The sequence below is a fragment of the Toxotes jaculatrix genome, chromosome 18, assembly GCF_017976425.1.
Source record: "Toxotes jaculatrix isolate fToxJac2 chromosome 18, fToxJac2.pri, whole genome shotgun sequence".
Classification (NCBI taxonomy): domain Eukaryota; kingdom Metazoa; phylum Chordata; class Actinopteri; family Toxotidae; genus Toxotes; species Toxotes jaculatrix.
In genome coordinates, this window is record NC_054411.1 from 2767118 (window position 1) to 2777399 (window position 10282).

At 42.9% G+C, this 10282-nt stretch overlaps 1 protein-coding gene across 1 annotated transcript; it reads left to right on the top strand.

Annotated features, from left to right (window-relative positions):
- Positions 1-1071: 1071 nt before the first annotated feature.
- On the top strand, positions 1072-9108 carry LOC121198027 (potassium voltage-gated channel subfamily A member 1). The gene is made up of 3 exons (XM_041061838.1): positions 1072-1487; positions 2105-2846; positions 5633-9108. The coding sequence occupies exons 2-3, from the start codon at positions 2166-2168 to the stop codon at positions 6554-6556; spliced, it is 1605 nt and encodes a 534-aa protein (XP_040917772.1). The 5' UTR covers positions 1072-1487; positions 2105-2165; the 3' UTR covers positions 6557-9108.
- The last annotated feature ends 1174 nt before the right edge of the window (positions 9109-10282 follow it).

Sequence of the window (10282 nt, forward strand, 5' to 3'; positions counted from 1 at the left end):
TGGCCGTTTATCACCGAAGTTTGTGTGAAGTTCAAAGTTCCACTAAAATCATGGGGTTTGCTCTGCTGCCTTCAGGTGCTGCCAGGAACACTGGAAATCAAAGTACTTCGCAGTGAAGTTTGAACTTTGCTTTTCTTTACCAGTGAAGAACATCAAACTCTCAAACAGTTATTTAAACGAAGCTATCTGAGAAGTTCAGAGGGGAAATATAATTAAACTAAAAGGCTTTCACATTACACTGGACAAGGGGAAACTTTTCACAACCACCTCTTTGTTTCACTTGATTTGTGAAATCAAACACTGCTTCCAAATATTATTCATATGGTGTTGAATTCCTGTTCTGTCAGTAAACACAGTTTAATGTAGAAGTGAGTTCAATTTATGAGTCTAAAAAAAACACAGAAACAGGAATTTACTGGGAGTATTTAAAGGCAACATTTGCAAAGTGTCAGAACAGCCTTCATGGGATTTGTGGTTTTGCTGCACACAGACACACACACACAGACACACACAGACACACACACAGACACACACACACACGCTTCATGAGGCATCTAAAATGACTACATCCAGACGTCCAGATTTATATTTAATATAAAATGAGGACTGGTCTGGCAGGTCAAGTTGCTGGACAGTTTTATTTGCTCTGCTCTGAGTGTGTGGACAATTCTGCACAAACCACAGTCGAATTTATGTTCTAATTTAAAATAGATGATGACAGCAGAGTTATTAAGCAGTTAGAGGTGACACAGAGACAGAAACCAAGAAAAAACACTCCCCACATGTTTTGTGGTCTCATCATAGAGTGTAAATCACAGTCACCACTACCACAACGCTTCCTTCTTTTGTTTTTCATTTTCCTTTTCCTGGCCTCTGCAGTGTGAGTTTGCAAGTTCATGTGGACACATGCGTGTAAACACGTACAGTATGTTTAAGAAAGAGTGAGGGGTTAAGGGGCTGGCATTTTCGGGCAGGAAAGGTTGCCGGGGGCAGAAGAGGCAGCGGTGCTCTTGGAGGATGAGGACAGGGTCAAAGATTGAATTTCGGCCCGACAGCATTCCCCGGGAGCGTGAGAGAGAGCACAAGAGAGCAAGTGAAGACAGTGAGTGACCTACAAACAAGCTTAACTATCTTAACTTCACCCGGGCTGCAGATTAACACCGTAGCAGCTCCTGAAGGAGCCACACTGCTCCCCCTGCCTCCTCCCCTCCTCTCCCAAACGTGACACATGAAGGTGGGATAATATGGAGGAGGACGGAGAGGAGAAGGAGGAGGGGTTATTTGAACATCATGATGAGGGGATTCATACACAAACTGTCTCAGACAGAGGGAAGGGTCGGCCTAAAAGGCACCCGGACGTGGAGGTACGGTGGGAGAGCCATGGTCACTCTCTGCAGGAGTGATTAGCCGGAATCAGCGGCTCTGAGAGGAGGAGACCAGTCTGAGTTTGGTTTCATACTGGGTGCACTGGACATGGTGAAAAACAGGTGATGAGCATGAAGCTGCACGTATGGAGCTTTTTGCATGGAGGATCTGAATAATGTGATATTCAGTAAAATGTGTTGGAGAAAAAAACTGAAAAATCTGCGAAAATGTGCCTGAACTGGGGAAATTTTCACACAAACTCTGCTTTTAATGCTCTGTTCAGTTTTCACTATTTTAAATAAACTTCTACTAACTTTGATCATCACACAATTCATGCTAATTTCTATATAACAAAGGTAAACAAATTTTAAACAACTTGACAAAATAATCTTTCTATTGTGCAGAAAATCACGAGGCTGAATTACAGAAAAGTAAAGAGGTGTGATTTTGATTTTCATGAACTTCTTTATACTTCACACTCGGTTGGAACCAAGCTGAAACACATGCGGTCAAATACCACAGCCCTGAAATAAATCCTCCTTCATGACGGTTACGCTGTTCAGTTTGTGAGTGTTTATCTGTGAGTGTATGATCATTTTGGAAGCTGTAGCTTGTGATATTTAGCCCATCCTCATTAATATAAACAGGGTGGACAAAAAAGTAGAAAATAAAATATAAAGTTGAATCAACACAGGTTCAACGAAAAATAAACATTATAACCTTGATTTGTTTTCTTCAGAGGAAAGAGTCAAGAAAAGTAAAACAAGATACACAAGAAAGAAAAAGACAAAGACAGAAAGATGGATAATCAAGACAAAGGAGGAGGAGGGAAGACAGAAAGACTGAAAGCTGAAGAGACTGGAGATGAAGACAAGCAGACCAAAGACGAGCACAACAAGCTAGAGAAGGAGAACAGAGAGAAGGAGCCGAGCAGAGAGGCCCGGAGGGAGAACCGTCGCTGCCAGTGGAGGAACGGCTGGGCTCTCACCGAGCGTCTGGCCATCAACGTGTCAGGGATGCGTTACGAGACCCAGCTCCGCACCCTCGCCCAGTTCCCCGACTCCCTGCTTGGCGACCCCCAGCGTCGACTTCGCTATTTCGACCCCATGAGGAACGAACTCTTCCTAGACAGGAGCCGCGTCTGCTTCGATGCCATCCTCTACTTCTACCAGTCGGGCGGGAGACTGCGGAGGCCCGCCAACGTCCCCCTGGACATGTTCCTGGAGGAGCTGCGCTTCTACGAGCTCGGGGAAGAGATCATCGAGCGCTTCAAGGGGGACGAAGGCTTCGCCAAGGAGGAGGAGAGACCCTTACCCACCAACGAGCTGCAGCGTCGCCTCTGGATGCTGTTTGAGTATCCGGAGTCCTCTGGTGGAGCTCGGATCATCGCCATCATCAGCGTCATGGTCATTGTGATCTCCATTCTCATCTTCTGCCTGGAGACTCTGCCTGAGTTCAGGATTGAGAAGGAACAGAGGGAGGTGAGGATGGATTACGTGGCACCGACACACACAAGAGTCACTTTGTGAGCGATGGGGAGAAACAGAGAGGAGTGAGACAATCAGATGAGTGAAGGAACGGGCAGGCGGCTGACAGGGTGCAAAGGGAACAGAGGTTAACACTGCGAGGAAGTGATGAGGTGAACACAGAAGGACAACAGGTGCTGACAGGTGTCACCTTGCCAAACATAAACCGGCCCTGACAGCACAAGGTGAAAATATCTCCCCTATCAACACTGAGGGGAAAAGTGGCGACTAAAACCGAAGGATGAGCAGAAAGAAAACGTGTCAAAGTTCAGAATCAAGCTCAAGGAAGGAGAAAGAGAAGGCAGCAGATAGAGGAGAGAGGGCGAGGGCGAGGTTTTCCTGCGATTATTTTGGACTTCTCGTTAAATCTGATCTGCTCAGATTGAGGGAAAGGAATGAGGAAGATGAGGAGGGCAGTTAAACCGCTGGTGGAAAAACAAGAGGTAGTAAAGAGGAGAGGCAGACAGAGCAGGTTGGATGGAGGTTTACTGTTAGAGAAGGGATACGTCGTGGAGATACCGCTCCTCGTCAGCCTCTCAGGGACGACTGCCAGAGCCAACGATTGCATTTAGAGAGGAGAGAGAGGAGTAGTGAGAGGAGAGAGAGCAGAGAGAGTTAAAGGTAGAGAGGCGAGTGTGAAGGCAAGGAAAGGAGATGAGCCTGTCTCATGTTACCCTTTGGAGATCTAAAGGTCTATATATAGAGGAAGGACAACCCTAAGAGCATATCAACACATAAACGAATGTCTGTATTAATAAACGCTGTGACTCATAGGCTACACACTGAAAACGGCATGGAAAAGAGGCATGAAGATCAGCTTTTCTGATGACCGCCACAAAATGAAATTAGCCTCGCCGAGTCTCCGGTAGCCGGGAGACGAGGCGGATTCCGGAGGCTCATGCTGGTGAAGCAGAAGTGGCACGCAGCAGCGGTCGCTGGATTTACGTTCCCCATCACCACCAGCGCTGCTCCATTACTCCCATACATAGACCGATACACTCACACGATCAGAGCATTTGACACTTTTGGACGCTACACAAACAAACCCAAACCTACATGCACAGCCATCCCCACGCAATCACTCACTGCACAGACAGTGGCGAAAAATCTTACAAACAAAATCCGTCGCTTCCACATGAAAAGAACGAGAACACTTTAATTTAAGTCCCCTGCTCAACACCCATAACCACTACATAAACATGTAATAAATCATTTATAACACACTATTACATGTTGTAAGCAGATATAAGTGTTTATTAATGTATTTTTAACAACCGTAACTCCTCCTGTGGGAGCTTCTGCATAAACAGATGGTGAAAGGCAGTATAGTAAAACACAGCTGTAATTATACGTTAAAAGTAATTATTGACAAATAAACACACTTTAAACTGATGCATTGTTTTAAACGATATATTAAATGTTAATGTAGTGGATATGAATGCTAAATAAAGGGACTTAACGTGTTATATAAAAAAAAAGTTTATAGAACTTTAGGAACAAGTTCACCCAGATTATTGTCTCACTTACTTCTATCTAGTTATTGTATTTAATCATGCAGATATGAGCCCAGGCTCTGATCTACTGACCGCTGTGATTTCTGCTGTCACCCCGGTGTAGTAGAGGTTTGATGTTTGTAATGCCCAAATTATTAAAATGCATTAAAAAAAATCTGAAAGACAGAATCAGATGACTCTGCATAATCCCGAGAATCCACAGTCAACAGTTTCCATCAAAACTACTTTCTTTTTTAAAAGTATTTTTCAGGCTTTAGGGATCATGAACTTACAGGAACCAGGGTTGCTGCAGTTCATGGTCGACATTTCTTAAACTCTGTCATAAAACAACACTCCCATGCCCATTATGTATATCATATAAAGAAAAATTCTCTTATTGTTCCTCCTGTCCATTCCGACAAATGTCAATTATCTGCATGGCAAAGATGCAAAGTAGAATTTTTTGCTGATTTGGGGCAAACTGACCTTTTAAGATGTGAGGCCACTCATCTGTGTCTCTCCTAAAATACATTTTGTAAACTTTCCAAGCAGTCTGTGGACAGAGACGGACATAAAAACATATAAATACACAGAGTCGGGGACAATATGTGCTGTAAGGCCATCAAACGCTTAGAGTAACTCTATCTAACTTGTTAAAAGACACTAACACCCAGTCATTTCAAACCAGCACCTACTTCCCAGAAAAAAAAAAAGCAGCAGCTGGGTTAAACGAAGTGTCAAATGCCTCGGTCGTGCCAGAGTCTGGGTGTAACGTAACCCAGAGTCACATGAACGTAATGTTTTTTTGTGTGCTTAAATATAGAAAAACTGATTTATATAAAAGTCTGTGAGGAAAAATAAAGCCGGGGGAGTGAAAATGGAGAGGAGAGAAAAGTTAGCACAGTATCACAGATCTCACAGGCTCGATCACATCCTGATGACAGATGTCATACTCCAAATGTGCTGAGGACAAACTTTCATAATAATTGCTTCTTCTTACTCGTCCTCTGTCCCCCTCGTTTACTCTGTCCTCGTTTTCTCTCTGTTTACGCTCGTCTCCATAGAGCTATTTACTGATGTCCTACCTTTCCCCTTTATTCTCATATTTCTCTCTCCAACTCATGTTTTATAAACAACATATGATAGAATATAAATGGCGTCTGTTAGGCAGATCAGCTCATATGCTTTTGGGTTTGTTTATCTTTGAGTGCAACTGTAACCACTTTACCTTTGTCCTTTGTTTTGCAGCAATTCACCACCGTAGCGAACGAAACCATCGTGATCCCACCTGGGTTCACTCCCTTCCAGGACCCCTTCTTCATCGTAGAGACGATTTGCATCTGCTGGTTCTCATTTGAACTCATTGTGCGTTTCACCTGCGCTCCGAGCAAGACGCACTTCTTCAAAGACGTCATGAACACCATTGACTTCTTCGCCATCATTCCCTACTTCGTCACACTTGGCACAGAGCTGGCCAAGGATAAGGGCACGCAACCCTCTGTGTCTCTGGCCCTCATCAGGGTCATCAGGCTGGTGAGGGTCTTCAGGATCTTCAAGCTCTCTCGTCACTCAAAGGGCCTCCAGATCCTGGGCCAGACCCTGAAGGCCAGCCTCAGAGAACTCGCCCTGCTCATCTTCTTCCTCTTCATCGGCGTCATACTCTTTTCTAGTGCGGTCTACTTTGCAGAGGTGGACAGGCCCGACACGGCATTCACCAGCATCCCTGAGGCTTTCTGGTGGGCGGTGGTGTCCATGACGACGGTGGGCTATGGGGACATGTACCCGGAGACAGTTGGGGGAAAGCTGGTGGGCTCCATGTGCGCCATAGCCGGCGTGCTCACCATCTCTTTGCCGGTGCCTGTCATCGTGTCCAACTTCAGCTACTTCTACCACCGAGAGATGGAGTGTGAGGACACCACACAGTACCACCACGTCTCCACATCGCTCTGGGAAAAGGACAGGGAGGAGGATGACGAGGGGGAAGATGAGGATGGACTGGACGAGGGGCCTGAATGCATGGGAGATTATGCACCGCTGTACGGGCAGAACTGCAAGGGGATCTGCCCTCCACTCAACGGGACTCTTCTGGCAGGACTCTGTGCTGGACAAGAGACTGGAGATCAGAGAGGAATCAACTTCTACCTCAAAGAACCTCTGGTCACTCAGGTCTGACAGGGACAGATTCACGTTCAAGCTGTGACTTGTCAAGAAAAGCAGAGAGACAGGGTGTTGAAATGGATGTCAAGAGTGACACGGGAGAAAACATACAACATGTACACAAAGACTCGGACTGAGACAAGCCCCTGTTTACGCCTCTCATGTGATCATGACTTCCATGATTATATCTGACGCACAGATTTACAGTGAGCATCTGTTTTTCTCAGTAAACAAATATATACAACACGCTGAAGCAGATTTTAAATACTTTCTCAAGCTGCAATTCTACTTCTTACAGCAAATAAAAGCCCAAATGCATATTTACTCAAGTAAAAATTCAGCCATTATACATTTATTATTGAAAATGTTATTCTCTCTCTATATATATGTAGAATTGTTTACTTGCATGTGGAGAGAGTTAACATTTTTTCTTGTTCAGCTGACCTGATGTGAACTAGCTGAAAACACTATCTGATCAGAATTAGATTTGTGGAAACATGCCAACTGAACTGAAGTGGTTTCCATTTTCCTATAATTAGCACCAGACTGTAAACTCATTTCAAGCAAACTTCCCAGAACAGATATTATTACAGACCTGTTAAATTAAAGCATTACCAAATTTCAAACTTGGCGATGTGTAATATGTAGGTGTCCCTTTAATCCATTATCCTGGTTTGGCTGAACAAAGGAGTTTCAACTTAAAAAGCTTATTTACTGTTCAACAGATGGAAAAAGTTTCATTCCTGGTGGACGGAGGAATATTTGAGGAATCTGGGAAAGTCAGAGAAAATGTCAAACTCTGCTCAGATCTCTCCATAACAAAAGCTAATTTATATCTGTCGCTTGGGTGTTATTGTCATTGCAAAAAGTTTCATTATGCAAAATTGATGATTGCATGAGAGGCACAAACTGGGGCCACAGTGACGCTGAAACTCAATGTACTACTCCACAAACAGAACCGCTGCTCCTGCCGCAATATATTATAGACACAGATATTCCAGAGACGTTTTCATAATCCAGGTCGAGACTGTTTGCTGATGTCTCTGTTGTCATGACATGACAATGAGGACTGAAGTGCTGCATGCTGGAAGTCCCTTCGCTGCATATTTATCCAACTGTGTTATCCAAAAAGATGTGAACCGAAGCGCCAGTAACTGTTCCTGTGCTCATACAGTAGCTGAACAATAACAGTGAGTGCTGCAGGTGTTGATGCGCTGTTCTTGTCAGAGTTATGGCAGAAATGCGGTGCGGTAATCTCGCGCTGACGAGGACAACAAAGAGATCGCTCATCGGCCGGTGCTGGTGTAGACAGAGTTCATGTAGTTGGTCCAGAGCCAGTTTGTATGTTACACAGTTACACGGTGTAATGGATACAGCCCGGAGAGGCGTACGAAGAAAGCTGATCTCAGGTCAGTTAAGCTGTAGGGCCTCCAAGTCACATTTCTGTCCTGGTGGTGAAGCCAGAACTGTGTTCTGATGGTGTGGGGCTCAACTAATCACCACTGTGAACTAAAACTGCTCAGTGCACCAAAGTGTTATGGACCATTGTGGTGTAGGAAGAGCTGAACCCTCACCTTATTTGGGTCGAAAGGAGCCAGTTGAGGTGGTTCAGGCATGCGATGGAGTTGTCTCCTGGACGCCTTTGGTACTGCCATCTTCAGGTCTCTCCACAGATCTTCTGTGGGGTTTTCTTGGCCGTTTGCTTCGGGTCATTGTCGTGCTGAAACGTTTACTGTCCCCCCAGTCTCAGGTTGTGTGAACTTTAGAGCAGGTTTTCTTCAGGGGCCTCTCTGTATTTGGCTGCATTCAGAACCGACTTCCCGTCCCTGCTGCTGAGACACATAAAAACTAGACATGGGTTTTCATTTGCAATGAAGCTGGAAAAAAAGGGGCTTTCTTTTGATACCTCCACAGATCAAGGCAACAGAATGCTCGGTGAACAAGGTACATGAACCCCTGTAACATCTGTTAATATAATGGTCACCAGACACCAAAAGGAGTGAACATCTGGAATCTCAAAAAACATGTGGGATTTATGTGCCAATAGGCTTTACTCTACTTATAAATAAACTAAATACACATTTTCCTTTGCAGAGGTCAGTAGCATGATAATAGAAACAGTGTATTTAACCATATTTTGTAAAAACTATGACTGTTCCAGAAGATCCAGCGAATATGGACAAAATAGATATGGATGGACAGACGTAATAGTGATTATAATAATAATAAGCTTTCTAAATGTGTGCTATGAGATCATTTTTAGGTTACATTTAGGGATTTCTTTTTTGTCACCACTGGATTTGACATCAATTCATAATCACTGCAGCTCTTATGAAACATTTCTCAAACCCGGAGGAGGTGAATGTTTAACTCGCAAAAAAAAAAAAAGAAAAAAAAATTGTTCAGAGTTTTACCTTTAAAATAAAGTAATAGTGAATTATAAGATACTTTTCTAAACTGTTTTGACTGTGTGGATGTGAAGTGAATATATTCTTAGTACAAATGTGGCTTTGTATATGTATATATATGTCTCACTTTATTTAATAAAGATCATATTTTATCACTCATGTCATGGATTTCTGAATTCCTTCCGCGTGACTCTCGGTGCAGTGACTCTGGGAGAATGTGAGCATGTTTGCTGGAATCTAAACAACTTTTTAAAAGCACCACAGGGCGTGTATACAGTGTTACTGGAGGGCGATGTACACTGGATACTGCACGTCTGAGTTCCTTTCTGATTTTATGGGCAGAAAAGCTTTAAAAACCCACTGAGACGAGTGGGTACAGATGTGTGTGATCAGCTGTACGTCCGTCTCACTCAGCTGTATGTGATGAGTGATCCTGCCTCTAGATGTCACACTGTGTTTTCAAACAGCACCACGGCACAAACACGAGACTTCCGTCTCATTCCTGCTGCCAGAGGGTTTGATTTACGTGAAACTGAAATTAAAGACTCCTGAGTATCCAAATGCAGCGTCTCCCCATCTTGAAGTGATCATGTTCATTTATTGCATGTGGTCCAGATGACTTACGTTACGCTATTTTCATTCCTTTCTTTCCAAAAAAAGACACGTTTTAGTTTCTGAGGCAGGGATTTAAAAAAAAAATAAACACTGATTTTAATCACGAATTTCTGAATGGGTGACACATGACCACAAGAATTAACTGAATAATTACAGACTTATTAGTCATGGCAGATAAAACCTTGAGACCAAGAAAAATACCACGTTCAAAAATGTACTATTAAAATCTCAGTGCCTTTCCAAATACTCTTATTTACTAGATTTAACGCTAAGTGACGATCGATCCAAGAAATTCATTAATTTTATCATGCATGAAACATTAGTCCGTCATTAAACTGGTTTAGAATTATAGCAAAGTTTCACTTAAATTCGAAATTTTATTACTGAGATCGAACTATTAATCAAGACAATAATTGTTAGATTAATCAATAAAGTTGTTGCTACTTCCAGGCCTAGATATATTAATATATTATTAGCTGTTTGAGTGGCTTGAAACTGACATTAAAGCTGATCTTCAGAGAGAAAGTTATATGTCATTATATAGTTATATATCACTTATTGATTTTAGGTTTATCAAAAGAAAAAAGTGATCAGTCATCACATACAATTAAAAAAAATAAGTTTCAAGTTTTTTAACAGTTTTCCAAATGTGCAGTTTGAGTTTATGTCTTTATCCATGAATCATTTCATTTGACGTCCAGAAAATGAATCACTGGTG